Source organism: Prionailurus viverrinus, chromosome A2 (assembly GCF_022837055.1).
Source record: "Prionailurus viverrinus isolate Anna chromosome A2, UM_Priviv_1.0, whole genome shotgun sequence".
NCBI classification, from domain to species: Eukaryota; Metazoa; Chordata; class Mammalia; order Carnivora; family Felidae; genus Prionailurus; species Prionailurus viverrinus.
This window is the reverse complement of record NC_062562.1, coordinates 11,010,861-11,038,162: the sequence shown is the minus strand read 5'-3', so window position 1 is coordinate 11,038,162 and position 27,302 is coordinate 11,010,861. Positions and strand designations below refer to the sequence as shown.

Below are 27,302 nucleotides of genomic sequence, written 5' to 3'. Positions count from 1 at the left end.
AGTGGTTCCTTTCATGGCAATGATGTGCCAGGTAGAGGCACTTCAGGCTTCTATCTGTAAAATGGGAATGATCACACTTCACTGGTGATGATTCTTATATGGGAATTACCCCACCTCCCCACTTTGCAAGTACTCCGAATTCTAGATGTGTGTGTTCTCTCCTTTCTCTCAGTCTGGTTGACCTTGTTCTTCCTGGATTCACTGGGGTGTCGACCTTCCCACTATGGACCTAGTATGTCACCTTCCTCCAGGTTCCTGTGCCTGATGGTGGCATTGGGGGAGGGGGTGCCCACGTCGCTGTGTTGGGGAACCTGTGTTCATGGTTTATCATGAATGTGTGAATGAGGGATGTCGACTCTGCCCAAAATGAATAAACTGTGATTGGGCACCTGCTGTGTACTAAGCATTGTGTCCTCTGCCTCAGACACACCATTGCTGTCATTCTGAATACCACACTGAAGAAAGGAAAGCATTCTTGATGAAGAAAATGATTGTTCATTTTTAATTCTTCACATTTTTGGAGGAAAGGTGTCTCCTCTTAGGAGTTGCCTTCATTGACTGAGCTGAATGACTGGTTGAGGAGAAAGAAAGAGGAGGGATCTGAATGTCTCCTTGGGAGAAAAGCTATGTGTGGACACATGGAGTTGAAGCCTTCATGGGAGAGGGATAAGGAAGTGGAGAGGGAGAGGGATAAGGAAGTGGGGGCTGAACTGAGAGAAAGCATCGGGACAGGAAGAAGAACCAGTTGCTGGCCCTTAACCTCCAGGACGTAAGGGAGGTGATGGGCCTAGTGACTGGTGAAAAAGTTTGAGGAATGAGCAGGCCTGTAAATGGGCATTTTATAAGGTTTATGAGGTTGCCATAAAGTGCCTGGTATAATTCCCCCTTTCCTGACTCCCTTGAAATCCTCAATAAGCAATCCATTTCTCTTTCACGTGTTGTGTACTCAGATATATTGAGGGAAGCATCCACAGGCTGGGTCTTGCTTCAAGGGAGGTGCTCAGGTGGAGTCAGGCAGCCCCTTTGGGTTGCACCTGTTTTTTAAATGAGGAAATGGACACAGTGAAGCTCAGACTTGCCCAGGTTCATGAAACCAGACAGGTGCAGGGATGCGGTATGCCACCAGCCCAGTGAGTCCTCTGTGGCAATGGAGCTCCAAGGTGGGGGCACATCACAGTCACCTGGAGGGCTGGTTAGGTCACAGGCTGCTGGGCCCCACTTCAAAGTGTCTGCTTCAACAGGTCAGGGTAGGGCTCTAGAATCCGTACATCTAACAAGCTCTCAGGTGCTGGGGCTGCAGGTCTGAGGATGAAATTTTGGGAACCACTGCCCTACAGAATCTTTAGCCCAAAGATAAAGCCAGATATATGAGTTGGAAACAAAAGCAATCAACTTTCTTTCTTTCTTTCTTTCTTTCTTTCTTTCTTTCCTCCTTCCTCCCTCCCTCCCTCTCTTTCTTTCTTTCTTTCTTTCTTCTTTCCCTCCCCCTCCTTCCTTTCTTTTTTTTTTGAATTTTTTTAATCTTTATTTTTGAGAGAAAGAGTGAGAGACAGAGTGTGAGCAGGAGAGGGGCAGAGAAAGAGGGAGACACAGAATCTGAAGCGGGCTCTGGGCTCTGAGCTGTCAGCACAGCGCCCAACGTGGGGCTCGATCTCACGGACTGTGAGATCATGACCTGAGCAGAAGTCAGCCGCCCAACCAACTGAGCCACCCAGGCGCCTACTCCCCCTTCCTTCCTTTCTTTCTTCCTTTCTTGTTAATAGTTATGCTGATAACAGCTTCCATTTTTCCCCATGGTGGGGGGAGGGAGGGACATTTATCATCAGCTAGGTAAGGTTTAAAAAAAAATAGTTCTACTGAGATATGATTCACATACCATAAGATTCACCTGTTTAAAGATATGTGTAATCCAAATCAGTCAATTTAGAACACTTTCATCACCTCCAAATAAAACCTTATAGCCTTTAAGTGTCATCCCTCTTTCCTTTCTTCCCTTCAGCCCTAAGCAGCCCTAATCCACTGTATTTATAGATTTGCCTGTTCTGAACATTTTATATAAGTCATATATATAAGTCATACAATATTTATCCTTTTGTGTTTGGCTTCTTTTACTCAGCATAATGTTTTCAAGGTTTATCCACATGTATCAGTATTTCATTCCTTTCTATGGCTGAATAATATTCCATTGTTTCGATAGGCCACATTTTATTTATCCATTCATCTGTTGATAGATATTTGAGTTGTTTCTAACTTTTGGCTATAATGAGTAACGCTGCTATAAACATTCATGTACACGTTTTTATGTGGACATACATTTTCACTTGGGAGGTGTGTACTTAGGAGTAGAAATGAGGGGTTATGTGGTAACTCTATGTTTAATCATTTGAGGAATTGCTAGACTGCTTTCCAAAGTGGTGGCTCCATTTTACATCCCCACCAGCAGTCTCTGCGGGTTCCCGTTTTTCCACATCCTCGCCAACGCTAATGTATCTAACTTTTTGATTATAGTCATTCTAGTAGTATCTTATTGTGGGTTTGATTTGTATTTCCCTGGTAACTAATGACAGATAGGTATAGTCCTTTTTTAAATTTAATTTTATTTATTTCAGGAAAAGAGACAGGCAGAGAGAAGGAGAGAAAGAATCTTAAGCAGACTCCATGCTCAGCACAGAGCCTCAGGTGGGGCTCAATCCGTTGACCGTGGGATCAAGACCTGACCTGAGATCAAGAGTCAGGTGCTCAACCAACTGAGGCACCCAAGTGCCCCAATGATAGGTTTGGTCTTACATGATTTAACACACGTGGGGTCTTTTACTTCACAAGGAAGATAATATTATCAGCTCCATTTCAAAGATGAGGAAACAGGGCTATAAAGAGATTAAATCCATTAGTTAAAGGTCTTGCCCTGAAGTGCTGGAACTTGGGGTCAGAAGCATACATTTCTCAGGAATTATGAGGAGAGGAAGCCAGTGTGTCCCAAGAAGAGATGGAGACATGAAGGTGTCAATTGCAAGGAGAGGACCAATTGTAGCAAGCCCTGAAAAACAAGCCAGAACTGGAGATACACGTTCTCAGGGGTCAGGAGGAAACCCTCAGCATGAGAGGATCGGTGAGACACATCGTAATCTCGACCAAACTGGCTGAACATTTCTATGTTTTTATTAGTAGATGTATTAATATGCAAAATATTGTTATATTCAAACATGAAATTGTTTGCTCTAAAGAAATGCTGATCCCTTTAGGGGCGCCTGGGGGGCTCAGTCAGTTGAGCGACTGACTTCAGCTCAGGCCATGATCTCACGGTTTGTGGGTTTGAGCCCCGCGTCTGGCTCTGTGCTGACGGCTCGGAGCCTGGAGCCTGCTTCGGATTCTGTGTCTCCCTCTCTCTCGGCCCCTCCTCTGTCTCAGAAATAAACATTAAAAAAAGATTAAAAAAAAAAGAAATGCTGATTCCTTTTAAAGCCAGATTCCTAGGTTATACTGGGAAGATTCAAGGCAGTTAGCTAGCAGTATTTGGTGACATCCTTTGCCCCCCTTACAAACTGAGAAAGAGTCCAGATGGTAAGATCGACCCCTCTTAGAGTTGCCCTGTAAGAGGTATGTTTAAGTGGCCAGCATAAGTCTTGGGGTGTAGCCACTGCTCCTTAGCTGGCTACAGATCCAGAGACATCTTGGAGTATACTGGTTGACCTGGGAAACAGGTGAGAGACTGTGAATTTGAAAGAGCTGATGGCAAACATGGCTTCTGGATTATATCCAAAAACTGTAAGTGTGGTTCCCTGTGGTCATCAGAGAAAAAATCCACTTCCTCTAATTGGACTGACAAATGACAATGCACTCCGAAATGTAAAAAAAAACCACGTTTTTAATTCTTTTGATTTAGTATTAGTTGCTTTGAAAATTTAAAACAACCAAGGAAATTGAAGTTAGTGAATGTATGTTGTTTCTGTAGGTGACAGATTCTAGACCCCAAGGGCTGGGTCAGGACGAGATGTTTGAGGCAGAGCTATGAAAGCTCACCGTTACATCCCATCTTTATTTAAAATGTTGATGCGCTGCTCATCATACATTTTTTGCATTAATTTTGGTTTTAAAAAGGTTGCATTAAATACGATTTATCTTTTTTAAGTTTATTGTGAGAGAGTGAGCAGAGAGAGAGGGAGAGAGAATCCTAGACAGGCTCCACACCATCAGCACAGAGCCTGATGTGGGGCTCAAACCCACCAACGGTGAGATCATGACCTGAGCTGAAACCAAGAGTCAGACACTCAACCGACTGAGCCACCCAGGTGCCCCAAAATATGATTTATCTTGATCACTGAATTCTTTGGTGGCCCCTTAAATTTGGTGGTCAAGGTGAATGCCTCACTTGCTTGACCCTAGTCCCTGCCTTGCTAGACTCCCCTTCCTTGCCACCCCAAATAATCTTGCATTTATTTTCCCTGAAAAAGACCAAAAAATAGAAGCCATAATTAACTTATCTGGTGATAGAAAATAGAAGTAGGAATATGTGCCAAAAGTCAGTGTAAACACATCAGGGTTTTAGGTTAAGACCCTCCACATCAGGGGAGAGAGCCCCGCCCCTCTGCTCATTAGTGTTGGCCAGGACTCCACCCCCACGCCCAGGGGAAGTGTCCCACCTCCTCGCCAGGATTCAGCTTCCCCTTTTAGAAGTTGCCCCCACCCCCTCCATTCCTCACTGTTTGCCATTCCTTGCTAATGGTCCCCTTTGTGCCACATTCTTTGGTATCCCCAAGGCATAGCCAGAGCCCAGAGAGGTGATTAAAAGGCCTGGAGTGCTGAGAAGGGCTGTTGATGGCGAGATCTCCAGACTTTAGGGGACCCCTCTCCCTGCACTAATTAGAGCCACCAAGTGTTTCAGTGTTAATTTCTGGAGGCAAAGGCCAGCTTGAGAGATGCAGTTTGCTGCCTTAACTCCTCTTGTTCTGTTCTTCCCCAATGTTGACTTGACCCCCTTGCCCTTGCCAATTCCCTCCTCAAGGGTGTTTTCCTCCTCCCCCACCCCCAACCTCCCAGACTATCTCTGTCCCGAGGCCAGAGGGATCTTGCTAAAGGGAAAACCTGAAAAATCACCAGTCTATTTATATACTCTTGAGATACATTACAAACTGTAGTGTGGTTGGGTCACTGCTTCAACTCCAGCTTTATCCCACAGCCCTTCCCAGCTCTCCTGCCCCTCTAGTTCTCCAGCTGTTCGGTAATAAACCAAGCATGCTCAGACCTCAGGAAGTTTGCACAGACTGCTGCTTCTACCTGAAATACCTTGCCTTAGTCCTACGTATCCATAGGTCTGGCTTTAAATGCCACCTCCTCAGGAAAGCCTTTTCTGACTTCCCCATACTGTGTCACCACCCCTATTTTTTTTTTTTAATTTTTTTTTTCAACGTTTATTTATTTTTGGGACAGAGAGAGACAGAGCATGAACGGGGGAGGGGCAGAGAGAGAGGGAGACACAGAACCAGAAACAGGCTCCAGGCTCTGAGCCATCAGCCCAGAGCCCGACGTGGGGCTCGAAGTCACGGACCGCGAGATTGTGACCTGGCTGAAGTCGGACGCTTAACCGACTGCGCCACCCAGGTGCCCCACCACCCCTATTATGAGCAACTCCTATCACAGCAACTCCCTTCTTTTCCTCCCAGCTTTTATCACAGTTTATCATATATGTTCATTAGGTTATTTGTTTAATATCCACGTCTTCCTCTCTGAAGTACAAGCACTGAAATCAGGGGTCATGTCTAATGAGTTTAACATTATATCCCTAGTGGCATCTAAAAAAGTGCCTGTCAAACAGTAGGTGCTCAATAAGTGTTTGTTGAAGAAATACAATAGGATTTGTCATACTTGGCATGACTGACATTTGGAGATGGCTCATTCTTTGTGGTTGGGTCTGTTCTATGCATTGTGGGGTGTTGAATGTCATCCCTGGCCTTCGCCCACTAGATATTGTGACATATGTCTCCCTCCTTCAACTTTAACAACCAAAAATTCTCCAGAAACTTCCAAGCATCCTCTGGTGGGCAAAGGTGAGGGTCATGCCCCTTTGGTGACCCTTAGCCCTTGGTCCATATCTTGGTGAGAGCCCTGATATTTCTCTGTCGTTCCACCAATCACCTAGAAACAGGAAATAGCAATGTACCCATCTCTGTGCTCCCAAAACTAGCACAGGAATTGAGACACATTTGAAAGCTACAAATAATTACTGAAAAGATCTTAAAAAGCTGGCATTGAGTGCAATCGGATGCCAGTCATCATCAATTACCCTACATACACAATGTTATTTAATTCTCAGAACAATCCTAACAGGTGACTACATTATTATTGAACCCATTTTAAAGATGGGAAACTGAGGCCAAGAAATGGGATGTAATTCAACCAACACCACTTTGCTTCATCACTTAACCACTGCACAGCCCTGTCTGCAATTCAGAGCACCTCTTTGTCTCTTGAGAGAGCCAGGTGTCATCACCTATCTCCAGTCCCATTAGCTGTTGCCATGGTGATGAGTCATGGGGACCATGCATGGAGGCTAGGAGCCACAGAGAGGAGGAGAAGAGGATTCTGGGAGAAAAAGGCTAGGTCAGAAAGCCTAGCTGGAGCAACCCTTCTCCCAGTGGTGCCCCCTGCTGGACCCCAATCCTCTCCACTGAGGTCCTACTCCTTCTGCAACACTGATAACCAAGATGGATACATCAAAGTTGATGGCTCCAGATGGTCATTGCTTCAATTCACACCTCTCCCTCTGATCCCAAACTTATAAAAAAAAAAAAACAACTTGAAATTATAATGTCATCCTAACTCCTGTGGCTACCATTGCGCCAGGCACCATGCTAACCATGCTAAACCTTTGTAAGCATTGTCTTACTTCAATATTACAACTGTCTTAGAAGGTAGGTGCTGTTACATTCTTTCAGTGTAGGCTCAGAGAGGGGAAGTGACCTGCCTAAGCTCAAACAACAAAGTGTGACAGCCAATTTCCCCACACCCACTCCAACAGTGTTAATAAACTTGAAACATTTTTTGTCCATCTTATTGTGTAGACAAAAACTGTACCTCACAGTTATATGTTCATTTGTCATCATTCTTTTTACTTAATGTCTTCAACAAATATTTGAGAACTTACTGCATTTTGTGTAGGCATATAGCAGTTTGCAAAATGGGCCAAGGGTCCCTGACTACCTCAAACAACATTCTATTGGGCGGAGACAGACAATGTCTAATAAGCAGGTATATTCCAGGTGGTGATAAACACATGTCAGACAAATAAAGCTGATCAAGAGACATAGGACATGGCCAGGAGTGTATCTATTTTGTGTAGTGTGGTTAGAGAAGGGCTGTATGATTTTTGAGCAGAAATGTCTTCAAGGAATTGAGATTGAGTTGCTGTGTTCTGAGATAAGAAAGACTGTGGAAGAATGTGTGTGTGTGTGTGTGTGTGTGAGAGAGAGAGAGAGAGAGAGAGAGAGAAAGAGAGAGAGGGAGGGACACAGAGAAAATGATAATGGCAACGAAAATGTCTAAGAGTTAGATTTTGGACACATTAAGTTTGAGTTGCCTACTAGATATCCATGTAGAGATGCTGAGTAGGCTATTGGATAGGGATGAAGATAACAATTTTGGGGTCACCTGTATGTAGAGTGTACGTAAAGTCCTGATACTGGATAGGATCCCCAGGGAGAAAGGACATTGATGAAGTCCAAGGATCAAATTTCTTTTTTTAATCTTCTGTCATTTATTTGTTTTTTTAATATAATTTATTGTCAAGTTGGCAATAACTGCTTTGTGTTTCAAGTATGAATGAACAAATGTTCATTTAACAATCCTTCACTAATGGATATATCTAATGCTTTCCAATCATAAATTTCATTTCTCTGAATATACTTTTATTTACACAAATGTGGAATATATCTGTAAGAGGTTGATTGAATTCGGTGGAAAAATGGGAAGCAAGTTCAAACCCAGGTCAGTTTGACCTCAAACACAGCTCCCCCTACACCATCTCCCACTGCTTTGGAGGGCAATGAGGCTTCTTACAGTAAATATTATAAACCAATATTCTGGTTTGTTTCAGTACTGTAGGGAATACATAGGTCCACCCAAGAAATATTTATTAATCAATTTATGTCTTCCTAATATCATGTTGATGCTGTGTGATGGTAAGCAAGATAGACAGACTTCCTGACCTCAGGAAGCGGATAGCCTAAGGGATCAAAATAAGTTAGCATAAGACACTGGAGGCCTGACTCACACTGGCCCACCAACTACCTTCCAGGTTCTCTGTCTATTCAGATACCAGTAGGATCAGAGGCCAACTTGGCCTTTAACGAAGAAAATGAAAGAGACTAGCTTGTATTCTTGTCCAGATTGGCCTTGCTGTTGGAGAAGAGGAGCATCTTGGCTCAGTGTGATAAGAATTCACTGCAAGATGAAACTTATTTTAAAATCAGGAAGTAGACCTGAATCTATAGAAATAATCCATCAGTGTCCCAAAGCTCATGCATGGCGGGTTGCGAGTGCCTGCCTGTGGTTTAAAAGTCTCTTAGGGGGCGCCTGGGTGGCGCAGTCGGTTAAGCGTCCGACTTCAGCCAGGTCACGATCTCACGGTCCGTGAGTTCGAGCCCCGAGTCAGGCTCTGGGCTGATGGCTCGGAGCCTGGAGCCTGTTTCCGATTCTGTGTCTCCCTCTCTCTCTGCCCCTCCCCCATTCATGCTCTGTCTCTCTCTGTCCCAAAAATAAATAAACGTTGAAAAAAAAAATTAAAAGTCTCTTAGGATTATGGGGTGTTTGGTTTGAGGGTGGACTAGTCCTCCATGAACAGGCACCCCACAAAACCCACCATAGGAAGATGTGTGAAGCATTGGGTGGCCAGGACCGGGATTCACAAAAGACCTACACCAGAAACTTGGCCCTACCAAGTTGTGTGATCTTGGATGAGTCATACAACCATTTTGACCCTGAGTTTCCCCTCTGTCAAAGGGAATGGATGTGTTTATGTGCCCTGATCCCCTTATGTGGCTATGATGAGATTATGTTCGTGAGGGGTAATAGGAAACATGCAGTGCAGTGTATATTCTGCAAAGAAGGATGGTCTGGATTTCCCACATTTGACTGAAATTGTTTCCTACATCCCCCCACTTCATGATAAGATGGGATATTTTTACCACTCGAGTTATAGAGAAAGACTGAGTCCAACTTTAGGACAAATGATGAATAGTTTATTATTCAACATAAACATGAATAAACATTTTCTTTATTTTAGCTTTAGGTAATTTAATTTATTGTTCATGCATTTTAAATATTTTTTAAAGTTTATTTACTTATTTTGAGAGAGAGAAAGAGTGGGAGCAGGGGAGGGGCAGAGGGAGAGAGAGAATCCCAAGCAGGCTCCACGCTGTCAGCATAAAGCCTGAAGCGGGGCTTGATCCCACAAACAATGAGATCATGACCTGAGCTGAAATCAAGAGTCAGATGCTTAACTGACTGAGCCATCCAGGAACCCCATTCCTCGTACATTTTAATTACATCTGTTGTGCACAACAGTATCACTATAAGCTACTGTCCATTAAGTATTACTATAAATTATTGTTTTTATTTATTTTTTTAAATGTTTTTATTTATTTTTGAGACAGAGAAAGACAGAGCATGAGCAGGGGAGGGGCAGCGAGAGGGGGAGACACAGAATTCGAAGCAGGCTCCAGGCTCCGAGCTGTCAGCACAGAGCCCAACGGCAGGGCTCTAACTCACCGAGTGTGAGATCATGACCTGAGCTGAAGTCGGACGCTCCACCGACTGAGCCACCCAGGTGCCCCTATAAATTATTATTTTTAAATGAATGCATAGATTCATATTCAGAAACAATTTAAATTTGTCAAAGAAACTTTTTTTTAAATTTCTTCTTTAAGTAATCTCTACACCTAGCATGGGGTTTGAACTCACAACCCCAAGATCAAGAATCACATATTTTACTGGCTGAACCAGCCAGGTGCCTCAAGAGAAACTTTTTTAAATGAGATATAATCGATACATAATATTGTGTAAGTTTAAGGTGTACAGTGTATTGATTTGATGCATTTATATATTGCAATATGCTTGCCACTGTAGCATTAGCTAACACCTCTATCATGTCACATAATTATCATTTCATTTTTGTGGTGGGGACAATTAAGATCTAGCCTCTTAGGGACTTTGAAGTTACTGATACAATATTGTCACCTATAATCATTATGCTGTGCATGAGACCTCCAGGACTTATATATCTACTGGTTGCAAATTTATACCCCTAAACAACATCTCCCCAGTTCCCTCACCCCTCAGTCCCTGGTAACCAATGATTCTACTCTCTGTTCTTATGAGTTCAGCTTTTTTAGGCTTTGCATATAAATGATATTATACAGTATTTGTCATTCTCTTGAATACACTTATTTTCAACAAAGTATAAATACTATGTAGTATGATCAACCTTAAATCCCCCTCATGGCCACAGGGAAGCATTTAGCTGGTCTGATCATGAGATACACCTTTATCCTGAACTCTGAACTCAATGTGGCTCAACAAAGAGTTCCACACTGGCCCATGTGTCACATCACTCTCTAACACAGAAGGCGATATCTCATGGTGGGACTTATTATAGAGACTTCTCTGTGTCCCTGCAGCTTCTCAAGATTCACACTTGAAATGCAGAGGTTTCCTTGACTTTTTCTGTGAGTCTGCTCAGTTACTGTTTCTAACTGTTATTGTACAGATCTGTGCAATGCTGAAATTTAGGGTGATTTTCTCTCCTCGGCTATAATCTGGCTTAGTTTTTTGTAGCCTTACAAAATCCATGTTGGAGGTACCCATTACTGCCTAGTAGAAGGTGGGGACCTGACATCTTCCATTTCTCCTAGCAGTGTGGACTAATGGTAGTGGGACTAATTAGACCACTCTGGCTGCTGTCAGGAGAAGAACAGATCCCAGGTTTGAGGCTGTCTGATAAAATGTCATGCAGCAGATGAGAATCATGAAATCTGATTTTCTCTGTGTCATCATCTTATACATCTTTCCACTCTGAATATACTCTTGATGCTGATTAACCATTGTGTGTGCATTTGGATGTTGCCTTCAAGGGTCCTTGTAAACCTTAAAGCATCAGATAAATATAGGTTATTACATGTTTACAAGGTGCCATTTCTTTTTCCTCTTTTTTTTTTTTTTTTTAATGTAGACTCCACACCCAGCATGGAGCCCAATGTCGTGCTTGAACTCAAGACCCTGAGATCAAGACCTGACCTGAGATCATGAGCCGGGTGGTCAACCAACTGAGCCACCCAGGTGCCCCTCAAGGGTGCAATTTCTAAGTTGGTAACCCAACTTAGCTGTTTCCAAGTAATTCCTCCCTGATCATCATATTTTTTCTGGGTAGAGTTTGTTGAGGAAGGTCTTGGTCATGGCTGTCTTCAGCTCCTTGTTCCTGAGACTGAAGATGATGGGGCTGAGGAAGGGGGTGAGGACCGTGTAGGTGATGCCCATCAGGGTGTCTCCTTCCAGAGACTGGGGACCCTTGGGCTTCAGATAGATGACAGAGGCAAAGCCGTAGTGCACAATGACCACAGTGAGGTGGGACGCACAGGTGGAGAAGGCCTTGTGCCTGCCCTCAGCTGAGGGGATCCTCAAGATGGCGGCCACAATGAAGGCATAGGAGAGGAGGATGAAGAGACAGCAGCCCAGCAGGGCCATGATGCACACCAGCCCCACGCCCTTGGCCACTACTGGTACATCAGTTCCACAGGCCAGCTTCAAGAGAGGGGGCACGTGGCAAGCAAAATGGTGGATCTCATTGGGTCCACAGAAGGTGAGGTGGAAAACGGCCGTGGTCACCACCAGCCCCATGACCGAGCCACCTACCCAGGACCAGGCCACCAGGCAGGCGCAGCCGTGGGGGCTCATGAGCACATTGTAGCGCAGGGGGTGGCAGATGGCCACGTAGCGGTCGTAGCCCATGACAGTGAGCAGGAAGGAGTGGGTGAAGCCGAACGTGAAGGAGAAAAACATCTGGCTGGCACAGGCCGCCCAGGTGATGGTGCGGCGGGTGGAGAGCAGGTCGGCCAGCAGGCGCGGGGTGATGGCCAAGGTGTAGAGGATCTCAGAGGTGGACAGGGCGCACAGGAAGAGGTACATGGGCGTGTGCAGGCTGCGCTCGCTCCAGACTGTGGCCATGATGAGCAGGTTCCCCAGCAGCGTGAACAGGTACATGAGCAGGAACAGCAGGAAGAACATCACCTGAAGGTGGGGGAAGGTGGAGAAGCCCACGAGGATGAATTCAGTCCCTGCTGAGAAATTGCCTTTCTTCATGGAGACTGTGCCTGGGGCGAAGTGTGAGAGACAGAGCTCAGCTACTTGGTGGAGAAGGTCTTCCCATCCCGGGGTCTGCTCAAGAGGGTGCCCTGATCAATAACAGCTGGCATTTGTAAAAATTAGCAGTGGGAAACCTCACTAAAATGCAGTCAGAGGTTTTGGCAGGAAGAGAGCTCACAGCCTGTCCCTCCTAGTCCATTGCAAACTTGACAAGGACAGGAAGAGAGGGACTTGACCTTGGGAGTGGCTACTACTCCCCACGCTCCCAGTGAGAAGCCACCATACTTTGAGCTCTCGGTTTATTCTAATGGACTTTTTATAACAGCCTTTCCCACTTACCTCTTTTCTCCTTAAAAAGTCTGCCTTTCCTTTGTTCCCCCCAACCTGCCTCTGGTTTTGTGGCGGCCTATTTGCGCTGGATTGTGGTTCCATTTTATTTCTGAATAAACACATCTTTTGCTGGTAATATAACTGAGTTTTTATTTTTAGGGTTAACACACTGACTGAGTTCCCACTCTGTGCCTCTTAAGATTTAACCCTCTCGGGGCACCTGGGTGGCTCGTCGGTTGGGCGTCCGACTTCGGCTCAGGTCATGATCTCACAGTCTGTGGGTTCGAGCCCCGCATCGGGCTTTGTGCCGACAGCCCAGAGCCTGGAGCCTGCTTCCGATTCTGTGTCTCCCTCTCTCTCTGGCCCTCCCCTGCTCATGTTCTGTCTCTCTTTGTCTCAAAAATAAATAAAAAAAAAAACATTAAAAAAAAAAAAAAGATTTAACCCTTTCATTAACCTAGTAACAGAGGTGCTGTTTTTATCACCTGCATTTTGAGCATCTTGAGCAGACTCACGAGAATATTGGTGTGCATGGAAGTTAGGCAACTTGCTCTAGGTGAAGCTGTCAAAAGGGCAGAGCTAAGGCTTGAACCTATGCCTGGCTGTCTCTAAAGACTGTGCCTTTCACTAGCCTTCTGGGTTGCCTCCCAGAATGAAAACATTCCTCCCCTGGAGCTTCCAGCCATTGTCACTGTATCCTTCTACTCCCTTCTGATAAATCCTGTTCTTCACATAGCTCAGTAACCACAAGACACCCCTACCCCATGTCTATAATCCTTGGACCGGCAGGCATCTCTAACTTAATACAAATCAGATTCTTCCTCTGGAGGTATCTCTTTAGGGAGTCAGAGGTAAGAGGCTGTGTAGACGTAACACTCTGGGTGTTTCCCAGCTCCCATGAGGCACATCCGTATGTTCTAGGACAATGCAACATAGACATCCGACAAAGGGACGTGGGAGCCAACCTGAATTCTTGTTCTGCCAACTGTGTAAAAGTGAGCATGTCTCTTCACCTCTCTGTACCTCCATGTTCCCCTGCCTCCCTCAGCATTGTTTTGAGAAATAAATCAGTTATTCTTGGAATGTGACCTGACACCCAGCAAGTGCTCCCTATAAAAATTAAATCAACACACTAAGTGAGCAAATGTACGTAGTCTGTGATCAGCAAATAACTTCAATTTCATGAGATTTCAGTGTCTCTTCATGAATAACTTCACCATTTTTAAATGATCTTTTTTATTAGGCAATATAAAGTTTTAAAGGCTATAAATCCCCAATCTGCTTTCCATCTCTATTTGCCTGTTCTGGACATTAATCGAAATGAAATCATACAGTATGTGGCCTTTGGGGTCTGGCTTCTTTTGTTCTGTGTACTGTTTTTGAGGCTCACCCACGTTATAGCATGTAACATTCTGAGAACCTGGTTGCTTTTCCATGGTTGACCAGTACTCTGTTGTATGGATAAACCACATATTGTCTATTTACTCACTGCTTAATGGACATTTGGGTTGTTTCCACTTTTTCACTGTTGTGAATAGTGGTGCTATGAATATTCATTTATGTAGGTGTTTTAAAGCATATCAGTGGTTGCCAGGGGCTGTGGAGGGAGAATTGGGAATGACTGCTAACAAACACAGGGTTTCTTTTTGGGTTGATGAGAAAGCTCTGGAACCAGACAGAGGTGGTTGGTTCACAACACTGTGAATGTAATTAATGGCACTGAACTGTATGCTATAAAATGGCTAAAATGGCAGATTTTATGTTATGCGTATTCTACGGCAATAAAAAAAATAGGTGTAAGAAGCAGTAAGTGCCCTATTAGGTGGGTGCAGGTCCCTGATCAAGCCCTGACAGGCTAGTAGTGAGAAATAAAGAAGGGAACAACTGCATTGGTGACTGGAGGCTGCATTCCCCAAATATCACCAGTTTCCAGAGTTTCTTGGTTTCCCTTCCCTGGAGTCCCTCGTATCCTTTCTCCACTTTTGGGGCAGCACCTGCCCGTAGCTCCCCAGGATTGTGTCTCCAACAACCCCCCAGTCAGTCCTGCCGCTCTGAGATCTCAGAGGGATGAGTCAAAGGTCAACAACATGGAAACCAGAGCCTCTGAGAAGAGGCTAAATGGGTGAGAGCAGGGTCATGTGGATGGTGCTCACAAACCTCCAATGGGTCTCCAACATCTAGAGCAAGGTTTCTCAACTGTGGGACTCTTGACTTTGGGAACCAGATCATTCTCTGCTATGGGGAGGGGGGTGGGTGTTCTGTGCACTGTAAAGTGTTTAGCTGCATCCTTGGCCACTACCAGCCCCCCGTGACAACAAAAAATGTCTCCAGGCATTGCCAAAGTCAACCCCAGTGGAGAACCAATGACCTAGAGGCTGCAGTTACAATTTGTTGGCATGCTCCCCAGTCTTGGTTCCTTCCCTTCTCCGCCCAGCAAATGCCTGTTTATCTTTAAGATTCCATTTAAATGTCCTCCCGGACATTCTCTTCCCAAAGCAGATTTAATCACTCATTCCTGCCTGCTTCCAAAACAATGACTCTTGAATGAGTTTAAAACTCCTTGATCCTAACTTTATCATGACCCTCATCATAATGTGTCATGCTGGAGGTGTGACTGTCTCTGGCACTGGATTTTGAGTTCTCGATGAGAATAGCTACTACCCTTTGTTAGATGTGTTCTATCAACGCAACACCTATGCTCATGTGTTTTGTATTTAATCTTTACTCCAACATTATAAGGTACCTGCTATGATCCCCATTTTATAGATGTGGCTGCTAAATCCCACAGAGGACACATCACTTACCCAAGGGACCATGGCTCTGAAATAGGGAAGCCAGAATCTGAACCTACATTTGAATGACCCCAAAGCTTCTCTCTTCCTAACCTCTCTGTCATATTCACCACTTACTGGTGGCTGTTAATGAATGCCAGAGGCCACTCCCAGGATCAGGAAAATGTCAGCTTCACCATGCTGGACAATTCACACACTCCTTCCCCATATCAGTTAAGATCTCAAAAAAGGGAGAGGATGTATGAGAAGACAAGAAGTCACCATGTCCTGAGGAGGTGGCCCAGGGCTGCATATATCACCCTCTGGAATGATGGGGGTGCAGAATGCGGTTAGAAGGTTCTCGTTCTTTCTGGAAAAGGCTGAACTATGGACACAGTGAAAAGATTGGTGATTGCCAGTGGCTCAGTGGCAGAGAGAGCAAGGGACAAATGGGTGGAACTCGGACTTGGGGACAATGGTAGTTAAGCTGGTGAACTCTTGTAATGGTGGATACCTGATGCTGTGCATTTGTCAAAACTCATAGAATGTACAATACAAACAGAAAAACCTAATGTAAACTGTGGGCCTTTCTTAATAATGTGCCAATATTAGCTCAGCAACTTTAACAGAGGCACCTCACTAATGCAGGATATTAATGGGAAATATTGGGTGCAGGGAGAGAGAGCATCTATAAGAATTCTCTGCATTATCTGGGATGCCTGGGTGGCTCCAATGGTTAAGTGTCTGACTTTGGCTCAGGTCATGATCTCGCCGGTCGTGGGTTTGAACCCCTCATCGGGCTCTGTGCTCACAGCTCAGAGCCTGGAGCCTGCTTCGAATTCTGTGTCTCCCTCCCTCTCTACCCCTTCCCCTCTCGCACTCTGTCTCTCTCTCAAAAATAAACATTAAAAAAATTTTTAAATAATTCTCTGCACTATCTGGGGTGCCTGGGTGTCTCGGTTGAGCATCCGACTAGTGATTTTGGCACAGGTCATGATCTCATGGTTGTGAGATTGAGCCCTGTGTGGGGCTCTATGCTGACAGGGCAGAGCCTGCTTGGGACTCTCTCTCTTTCTCCCTCTGCCCCTCCCCTTCTTTCTTCCTTTTTCTCAAAATAAATAAATATATATTTTTTAAAAAAGAATTTTCTGCACCATCTGCTCATTTTTTTATAAACCTAAAACTGCTCTAAAATGTGATTCCCATTAATTTTTTTAAGTAAAAAAGAAGCCATTATAGGTGTGGGTCCAGGACAGCAGAGAGAGGAACCAAAACCCTCCTGGCATTGATCTACTAGGAAACCACCTGGAGAATTCCTCTGTAAGTAAACCAAACGGGCCCAGAGAGAGAGAGTGTGTGTGTGATCTGGCTAACTGGAACATAGACAAAGCAAAGATGGGGCCACCTCCTGCTCACATACACCCCTAGGGCCAGGTCTCCTGACTTCAGCATTAGGGACATTTGGGGCTAGATCACTCTTCATGGTGGGGACTGTGTGTGCTTTGCAGGATGTCGAGGTGCATCTCTGGTATCCAACAGATGCCAGTAGCACCTCTCAGTTGTGATAACCAAAAGTATCTTCGCACATTGTCATATGCCTCTTGGAGGAAAGAAGTGCCCCTTCCGAGAACCATAGGCTAGGTCTCTCTTGTCACTCAGACCTCCATCTTGCCTTACCTGTCTGCCCCCATCCTGGCTGTCTCCTTTTAGTGAACCTCCTTGGTTTCCCTTCCCTGCATCCTCCTTCCCACCTTAGCCATCTCCTACCTGCCTTGTCTCTCCCTTTTTTCATCCTTAACTGCTCACCATCACTCCATCTGTCCCTAGGGCCTCCCTGATTGTTTACACCCCCGGAGGTGGCTGGAGGAGCCTCTCAATCCTGAATCCTCCTATCTCTGTCTTTTCTCTGCCTCTCCCTGGTCCTTTACTATTTGTTTCTGGGCAGGACAGAGAGGAGAGAGGTGAAAAGCCAGACAGGTATCCTGGCTAACTTTGAGTGGCAGCTCTTCTGACTCTGAGCCTCAGTTTCTCACCTATCCAATGAGCCTCCCTCGTAAGGCAATGTGAGCTCCAAAAAAAGATAATGCCTGTGGAGCAATCATCCCACTGCCTTGAAGCTAGGAAGAGGAACCCCACCTGCTGCCCACATGCCATAGACTCAAACTGTACAAAGGATTATGTAAACACGGTAGCTTCGCTGAGTCTAGGACAGATGCTGGTTCCACAGGTCTCTCCTATCCAGGTGGAACGTGGGGAAGGTGACTCACCTGGGGTCAAGGCTCTGCATCTGTCTCTGACTCACTCCAGCAGGAGGTCCTGAGTTAGTGTTTCTCTGAAGATAAGGGTTGTATAGGTGAGGGCTGGGCGGCAAGGCAAGGAGTTTCCACTCTGAGCCTGCCAGCTAGGCAGGGGAGTTTACCTGAGCATGACCACCATTATTTATGCCGCCTCGGCTCCCACCTGCTACCTTCTCTCACTGTGGTCCTACTGCCTCTGCCTCTGCTACAGGGATGCTGGAACCCCTTGGGACCCTATAAGGGAGGGGGCAACCTCAGAGAGAGTATGTCCTCACTTTCCTTCCCTCCCTGCCTGCCAGGAGTAAGTCAATTACCTGAGCTTCTCAGGGACTCAAGTAGAGTCTAATTCTCTGCGAATTTGGAATTTGGGGTCCTGGCTTCTGATGTTGACAGGAAAGTAACCCTGCCACGGCCCACTGGGGCCAAAGAGTCTGCCTAATGTGCCCTCTTGATCTTCATTTTTCTTTCCCTATCTAGGTCATTTGCCCAATTAAATGTCTTTTTTAAGGATTTAAAACATCAAAAAACCCACAACTATTTGTATCTCCTTATTAAATAATTGAAATGCCACAAATAAGGCTAAAAGTCATGCAATGGCCACCCATTCAATCATGATGACGAATTTGATGGGCATCTTTCCAGACCTTTGTATGCATGTGACCATGTGAACAAACACAAATCCATAAGATTACTCTTATGAGTTTTTGCTATGGTTTAAGATAGATATCTTTCTGTCACTTGTGTGTTTTTGTTGTTGTTGTTTGTTTTTGTTTTTGTTTTTCCTCAGCATTGTTAAGTGAAATCCATGTTAGTTTATAGAGACCAAGGTCTCCGGTCCCTGGCAGTATTGACATTTGGGTTGGGCCATTCATTGTGGTGGGGGTTGTCCTGTACATTGCAGGAAGTTTTACATCATCACCCAAAGTCTCTACCTGCTAGATGCCAGTAGCCTCCCCACCCCAATTACAATAAAAATGTCTCCAGACAGTGTCAAAATCGCCCCTAGGTGAGAACCAGTGCTATAGAACCACCCCATTTTTATAAAATCAGTTTAATATTCAATTTTATGAATATGCACAGTGTATGTTTAACTGATAAGCACCTCAGCTGCTTACAATTTTTCACCTTTATTAGGAAGAATGCAATACATACCTTTGTATGTCATCTACTATCCACAGGCACTATCAGATACAAATTAAGTAGTGAGATGATCAAGGCATAGGAAATATGATTCTTAAATTTAAGAAGAATTGCCAAATTAAACTCCCAAGTGGCTGTGCTAATTCATGCTCCCAGCACCTGTGTGTCAGAGGATTTATTTCCCCACACTCTCACTAATGCTTGATCATGTAAAACTTAATTTTGCCAATATGGTTGCCAAGTGGTCTTCCATTGTGGCTTTAATTTGTATTCCCCTAGAAGCAGCTGGGTGGCTCAGTTGGTTAAGAGTCCAACTTCGGCTCAGGTCATGATCTCACGGTTCGTGGATTCTTCTGCTCAGGTCATGATCTCACGGTTCGTGGGTTCAAGCCCTGTGTCGGGCTCTGTGCTGACAGCTCAGAGCCTAGAGCCTGCTTCGGATTCTGTGTCTCCCTCTTTCTGCCCCTCCCCTACTTGCACTCTGTCTCTCTCTGTCTCTCAAAAATAAATAAGTATTAAATTTTTTTAAATTTGCATTCCCTTAATAACTAGTGGTGTTGAAAAAATCTCCATTGGTTATTAACCATATGAGTTTCCTCCTTTTAATATATCTTTCCAAAGCCTTTCTTCATTTTCCTGCTGGATTGTCTTCCTCTTATTCATTTACAGGCATTTTTGAAGAGATTCTAAACACTAATTTTGTCTACCAATCTTTTTCCTTTGCCTTCTGTTTCTTGTGCCTTACTACAGTTCCTGTCAGGAACACTCTTCTTGGTTTCTTCTAATGCTTTTACACTATAGTTTTAGGGTTGAAAAACTACTGTCATAGATTTTCTGTTTCTATAAATGAAGTTTTATTGGAACACAGCCATGCCCATTCATCAACCATGGCTATTTTTGTGCTCTGGGGGCAGAATTAAGTAGTTGTGACAGAGATAGTGTGGCCTGCCAAGTTGAAAATATTTACTGTCTGTCCATTTACAGAGAAAGTTTGCCAGCCTCTCAAACTTTAATCTACCAAAAAATATTGTGAAAACATTTCAAGTTGGGTTTTAACTTATTTTTTAGGACTTTTCTTTTTTAAGAGCAGCTTGAGGTTCTTAGCAAAATTAAAAGGGAGGTACAGAGATTTCCTATAAACCCCCTGCCATGCACATGCATAGACTCTCCCATTATCAATATCCCTCACCAGGGTGTGACATTATATTTGTTTCAGGTGTACAACATAAGGATTCAATATAGGTATATATTGAGAGTAGGCATTCTTATCATTTCTGATGTTAATGGGAATCTTTCCGTATTTCACCATTAGGTAGGTTGCTTGATTCTTTCAGTTCTGTAAATCTGGGTGCAGTAGGCCTCACTTTTAATGCCTTCTGTCCCTTCCTGGCAGACTCAAACTCTATCTGCTGTATTTCCTGTCATAAACTATTAGTGGCTAAAGGTAGAAGCTTGATTGGATTCAGTTTCTAATTTTTTTAGGCAACATTACTTCATAAGGGGTGTTGTATGTTCTCTGTTGCATGATATCAGGAGTGTAACGTCCGACAGACACACTTTTAGTGGCACTAGGATTGATCAGTGGGTTCTGATGTGTGTCTGGCCTTTCCTTTCATGGAGTGGTTGCCACTTTCACCGATCATTATCGTCTAGAAGAGTAGGGCTTTCATTACAAAAGGTATACAGTCTCTGCTGACAACGAGACTGGGGTGGGGAATAATTGCCAACCTTTTTCTGGCGAGTCCAGAACATCTGTGGCATGGCCACAGATCCCTATGTGAGTGGGGAGAGCAAGAATCCAGCAACAGGTGGTTCTTACTCATAGGACTAGTCATACCCAAAAGACCTCATTCCCTGTACCTTGGAGGAGACGGGCTTGTTCAGATCTGTCAGCTTAGAGACTTCGTTTTGGGCTGGCTCCACTTGAAGGCTATATTGGAAGCTGTGTCCTCCCAGAACTCACATGTTCAAGTCTTGACCCCCAGTACATCAGAATGTGACTATATTTGGAGATAGGGTCTTTAAAGAAGTGGTTAAGGCAAAATTAAGTCATATGGGTAGACCCTAATTCAATATAAATGGAGTCCTTATAAAGAGGGAACTTGAACACAGATAGAGAGGAAAGACCACGTGAACACACAGGGAGAAGATGGCATTTATCAGCCATGGAGAGAGGCCTCAGGAGGAAAAAAAAAACCACCTTTCCAGAATAGTAAGACTCCAGAACGGTAAGAAACTAAATTTCTGTTATCTAAGACACCCAGTCTGCAGTACTTTGTTATGGAAGCACTAGCAAGCTAATACAAGCTGGATGCAGACTCTGAGTAATTGTCTCAGCCAGCTTCTCTTTGCCTCAGTTTCCCATCTGTGCAATCAGGATTGTGAAGCCGTACCCCCTAGTAAGGGCGTTGAATGAGCTCTGCCTATAAAACCCTAAAGCAAAGTATGCGACCCACAGCAGGTTCTCAACAAAGGGAGTCTCCACTGTCATGAGAAAGAGAGGAGTGACTCAGGGAGACTAATAGTTGATACTGGGAACAAGAGAAAGATGAGAAGGGCATCTCAGTGGCAGGAAGAGAACAAACCAAAGGCGGTAACCGAGACACTTGGATTTCCCCATCATTTGTTTGCCTGGCTCATTTCTACTCGTCTTTTGGGCCTCAAGTTAGACGGTAGATGTTCCACCCCCTGGAAGCCTTCCACACTCTCTGATCTGGGTCATTTGGCCCCTTGAGTTTCCAGAATGCCCTCATAATTTCCCCATCACTGATCCGTCTGTATTTACAAATGCCTTATCAGCTTGTCATCTATCCTATGCACAAGATTGGGCCTGCTCTGTTCACCAGGTGTGTCCAGCCCGTACCACGGTGCTTCACATAGTAAGTGTTCACTGAATACATACCATTGTCAATTGCAGAGTCTGCTGTCAGGGGCGGACCTAAGCAAAACCGTTTAGGAATAAATGCTGCATTCCCTTCTGTTACCTTTCTGTTATACCTTTAAGTCTACCTGGCATATCCTTGACCCACACCTTTGGCACAGAGGTAAGAACGTAAAAAAGGTTCTAGGCAGTGTTTTGTTCCTTTCCTGCTTCTCTTTGGTCTTGCTTTCTCCTTTGTGGAACTTATGATTCTTTTTTTAACTTTTTAAAAAATATTTATTTATTTTTGAGAGAGAAAGACAGAGTGCGAGGAGGTGAGGGGCAGAGAGAGAGGGAGACACAGAATCTGAAGCAGGCTTCAGGCTCCAAGCTATGAGCACAGAGCCCGACGTGAGTCTCGAACCCGTGAACTGTGAGATCATGACTTGAGCTGAAGTCGGACACCTACCCGACTGAGCCATCTAGGCGACCCTGGAACTTCTGATTCTTGACATGGCTCCTACCTTCATGAAAGCCCAGTGGGCCCAGCCAACCCTCTGTTCTATGAGGGTGGGGGTGGGGGTGCACCAGATCTGTGCTTTCTCCATATCGCAACATCTAATACGTGCACTTCCCAATTCTCCTTCCCCACCAGGACTTCTTTTCTGGTGTCCCAGTCCCTCAAGGCCATGACTTTTCACCACACTGATTTATACCAAAGTATGAATGGTTGTCTTTGGTGTAATGGGCTGGTATTTGTATTTGTCAAAGGATATTAATATGTTAACTCAGGGGCACCTGGGTGGCTCAATCAGTTGAGCATCCAACTCTTGATTTCAGCTCAGCTCATGATCCCAGGATCATAGGATAGAGCCCCACATCAGGCTCCTGGAGCCTGCTTAAGATTCTCTCCCCACCCCATCCCTCCCCCTTCATGCTCTCTGTCTCTCTCAAACTAAAAAAAAAAAAAAAAAAAAAAAAAAAAGAGGAAAAATATGTTAATTCAAAAAAAATGAATCCCAGGGTATTTAGACATATTGGAAGGGTCTATAGAAGTAAAGCATGAAAGTATGTGAACAATTATGGCCTTAAAATTTTTGGAGGAATTTTAAAGCTTGGGGATGATCAGGATAGAAGGAAGAACTTTGACTTGAACAATTCTCATCTTACCTATCGCAGCAACACATAAAAGAACTAGTCTGGGTTTAAAGACATGCTCACACTAAGTCAGAAATATGCAAATATTTATTGAGCACTTACTGTGTACCTGACACCAAGGTGCAAAGATGAAGGAAGCCAGATGCCTTCTTCTGTGGAGTACACAGTCTGATGAGGAAGACAAAATTATTAGAGCTACAGTCCTAATATGCTGTGATGGATGCTGAGCCAGCATGCCGTGGGGCCAGGACCAGGAAAGCTCCAGCATCCAGAATCTTAAAGCATGAGAAGAATTCATCCAATCAGAGGAGAGGGGGCAGAGTGTCACAGGTGGGGTGTTGGTCTAAGGAGCTATGGCTTCCTCTTGAAGTCTGGGGGAGTCAACCCAGAGTTTTAATCATGAAAGTGACATGATCAGATGACTGGAGGATATGGGTCAGAGGGAGATGTTCAGCGATGTGCTGGAGGCAGCCCAAGCCCCCTCACAAGAGCCAGTTGTTAAATTTTCAGGAATTTTGTGAGCCAGTTGTTAAACACAGCTGTCATTAAAAGTAAACTATCTGAACTTAAAATTAAATAAATGAGGGTAATCTGGGACTGAGCCCCTCTTCTTACATCTGTCACTGTTGGGGAGGTTAACTTGATGTTCTTAGCACTGAAACCAAAGGATGACGGTCTTATGAAACTACAAATTACTACAAATTATGAGACCGAGTCTTCTATCTGAAAGTATTGGAAGTTTTTAGAGATAATTTGCTTAAAGATTGAGCAAGTCAAAAAGTAATAAAATCTAGAACCTAAACTCTAAAATAGTAATAACCATTCAAAAGCCATTACTTCCCAATTATTTTATTTCACTTCACTATTATCTGTACTCTTGGGGCTCTTCATGACTATTGTATGTGTATTGTGGAATTAGGATGTAATGGCGTGCCACTGTGCATCTCTGTGAGTGCTTCAGCCACGGGGCAAGATTTATAACACGGAAACTGGCAAATGCTAACGTACCAGTGGAGGTGAACCCAGCGGCAGGAGGTGAGGGAAGAGGTTCACTGAGAGACAGAGATTTGGGAATAAATAGAAGGAAGATCATTACCCTAAAGAAATCCAGAAGGTAAGTGGGATGGGATTTGTTCACCAAAGTTCAGTTCTGGCAAGACTTTTGTTTTCCGAAGTCTGGTAAGGTGATAAACACAAAACATCAGCAGATACAGTAGAACTTGTTGAAAGGATTAACTCAAAAGTAAAAACAAAGTAACAAAAGATACAGTCAAGGAGTCTTTTCTTGTTTCTTTCTGTAAGTCTTCTCTTTAAAAATAAACACTTTATATCTTTGTCTGGCACAAAGGTGGGCAATAATTCTCAGAAACACCACACAGTCTTTGAGTTTACAATGTTGATGTTTTCTTCCATCCTGAATCCTGTTACTCTTCATGAATTGACAAAGACTCAAATTCTGGGTTGTTGTTTTTTTTTTTTTTTCAGTGTCTTCTGGCTCCATTAGAAAAGAGTTGAGGGGTGCCTAGGTGGCTCAGTCAGTTGAGTGTCTGACTCTTGGTTTCAGCTCACGTCATAATACCAGGGTTGTGGCATCGAGCCCCATTTTGGGCTCTACACTGAGCATGAAGCTGGTTGGGATCCTCTCTCCTTCTCCCTCTGCCCCTCCCCTATTCATTCACTTGCACTATCTCTCCAAGAACGAGAGAAGAAAGAAAGAAAGAAAGAAAGAAAGAAAGAAAGAAAAGAGTTGAACCCATTTAAAAATCAGTTCCACAAATAACTTTGCAACTCTTGTTTGAAAAAAAAAAAAACACTGCTGATGACGATCAAGGATAGTTCATTTAAAATACATTTTTAGCTTTTTAAAATTGTGATGTCTATCTTTTTTGAGCCACAGAAGTCTGATTGGTCCAATGCTTATTATGCACAGAGTCCTTTGATACTTACGTTTTTTTTTATTGAATTCTCATGACCACCTGGAGAGAGGGGAACCATTAATAACTTCAGTTTACAGGTGAGAAAACAGTAGTGCTGAGATGTGAAGCTAATTGACTTACAGCAACAGGCTAGAAGGGATATTGTACAGCCTGCGCTCCATGAAGGAGAAAACTCACACTCAAAGGGAAAGTGAGCAGATAAGAGACATTCAACCTATTCATGAGGGAGTGGGGAATTTGAACCCAAGTCTGTCAGGTTTTAAAGCCAGTGCCCTATCATCATGAAATCCCAGTATTTTGCTCTTGACTCAGCATGTGCAATCTGTCTGATCCAGTATCTCCCATTCCTGTTATTTGAGTCAAAGTACATTCAGGTACTAGCAATGCTTTTATTTACTTGGTAGGGTTTTTTCTACTGAATGTTGTTAAGCCTTTAAAGTTCTTCATTAGAACCTAATAGATCACTATTGTACATAGAAAACCCAAACTATCAGACATAAATAAGTGTGCAGGTGGGAGCACACTTTATCTTTTCCCACCTGAACCCCAACTGATACAGAAGATAAGAGTAAAAAGAGAACATCTTAAAAATTAAAGAATATTGGGGCGCCTGGGTGGCGCAGTCGGTTAAGCGTCTGACTTCAGCCAGGTCACGATCTCGCGGTCCGTGAGTTCGAGCCCCGCGTCGGGCTCTGGGCTGACGGCTCAGAGCCTGGAGCCTGTTTCCGATTCTGTGTCTCCCTCTCTCTCTGCCCCTCCCCCATTCATGCTCTGTCTCTCTCTGTCCCAAAAATAAATAAAGGTTGGAAAAAAAAAATTTAAAAAAAAAAAATTAAAGAATATTGTTTAAATTCTAGCTAGCTGCTGTTGCCTGCTGAAGGCTCTGAGCCAAAGACCCTCCTTCTCACTTTCCAAAGGGATGTCATGGGGAAAGTGTTGTAGCCATAGTAACATCGAATCAAAATATTCTCAGGGTGTCATCAAAAGGATTGAAGGAATGAAAAAGGGGATACCTTTTTTATGGGCACCTGGGTGTGTCCGACTTCAGCTCAGGTCATGATCTCACGGTTCATGAGTTTGAGCCCTGCTTCGGGCTCTGTGCTGACAGCTCAGAGCCTGGACCCTGCTTCGGATTCTCTCTCTCTCTCTCTCTCTCTCTCTCTCTCTCTGCCCCTCCCCTGCTCATACTCTCTCTCTCTCTCTCTCTCTCTCTCTCAAAAATAAACATTCACAAAAATTTGTAAGGGGATACTTTTTTAAATTTTTTAATGTTGTGTCTGTGAACCAAGAAAAAACACCATGAAAAGCTTTTAATTTCAACTAAAATTCAACAAGGGAGCCAAAAACATCCAATGGAGACAGGATACTCTCTTCAACAGATGGTGTATGGAAACTGGATAAGCCACACGAAACAATGAAATGGGAACTCTATTTCACACCACTCACAAAAATTAACTTGAAATGGATCAAAGACTTAAGCATAAGACTCAATACCATAAAACTCTTAGAAGAAGCCCCTCAACATGGGTCCCGGCAATGATTTCTTGGATATGACACCAAAAGCATAAACAGCAAAAGCAAAAATCAGCAAACTCAAAGACTTCTGCACAGGAAAAGAAACAATTGACAGAATGAAAAGACAATCAAAAAATTGGGAGAAAATTTTTGCAAACCGTATATTGGATAAACGTTAACCCAAAATGTGTAAAGAACTCATACAACTTAATGACAAAAACGCAAACAATCCAACTTAAATGGGAGGGGGGGGCAAACTAAATAGATATTTTTCCAAAGAGGACATCAAATTGGCCAACAAGCACACGAGAGGATGCTCAACATCAGGGAAATGTAAGTCAAAACCACAGTGAGATACCACCTCAAAAGACAAAAGACAACAGGTGTCAGCGAGGATGTAGTGAAGAGGGAACCCTGGTGCACTGTTGGTGGGAATGTAAATTGGTCCAACCACTATGGAAAACAACATGGAGTTTCCTCAAAAATTAAAACCAGGTCTACTCTATAATCCAGCAATTCCACTGCCGGGTATATACCCAAAAGAAGTGAAAACAGAATCTTGAAGATATATATGCACTCCTCTATTTATTGCATCATCATTCACGATAGCCAGGATATGGAAACAACCTAAATGCCCATCAAGGGATGAGTGGGTAAAAAAGGTGATACACACACACACACACACACACACACACACACACACTAGAATATAATTCAGCTGTGAGATAGGAAGATATCTTGCCTTTGTGACAACATGGATGGACGTGAGTACATTATGCTAAGTGGGATAAGTCAGAGAAAAACATGCACAGTGCAATATTACTTAGACTTGGAATCTAGAAAAAACAGAGTGGTGGTTGCCAGGGGAGGGAGGGTGCAGGGATAAGACTGATGTTGTTTAAGGGTACAAACTTGCAATGAGTGGTGAATAAGACAGGTCTAA

The 27,302-nt window shown here is 43.9% G+C and overlaps 1 protein-coding gene across 1 annotated transcript; it reads right to left on the bottom strand.

The window, feature by feature from the left end:
• Window positions 1-11,400: 11,400 nt before the first annotated feature.
• Window positions 11,401-12,348, bottom strand: LOC125160450 (olfactory receptor 10H1). The gene has a single exon (XM_047849412.1). The coding sequence runs from the start codon at window positions 12,346-12,348 to the stop codon at window positions 11,401-11,403; it is 948 nt and encodes a 315-aa protein (XP_047705368.1).
• Window positions 12,349-27,302: the final 14,954 nt, after the last annotated feature.

Bases quoted from the DNA above. Each gene is read 5' to 3' on its own strand.
- LOC125160450 (XM_047849412.1), bottom strand. From the start codon at position 12,348: ATGAAGAAAGGCAATTTCTCAGCAGGGACTGAATTCATCCTCGTGGGC.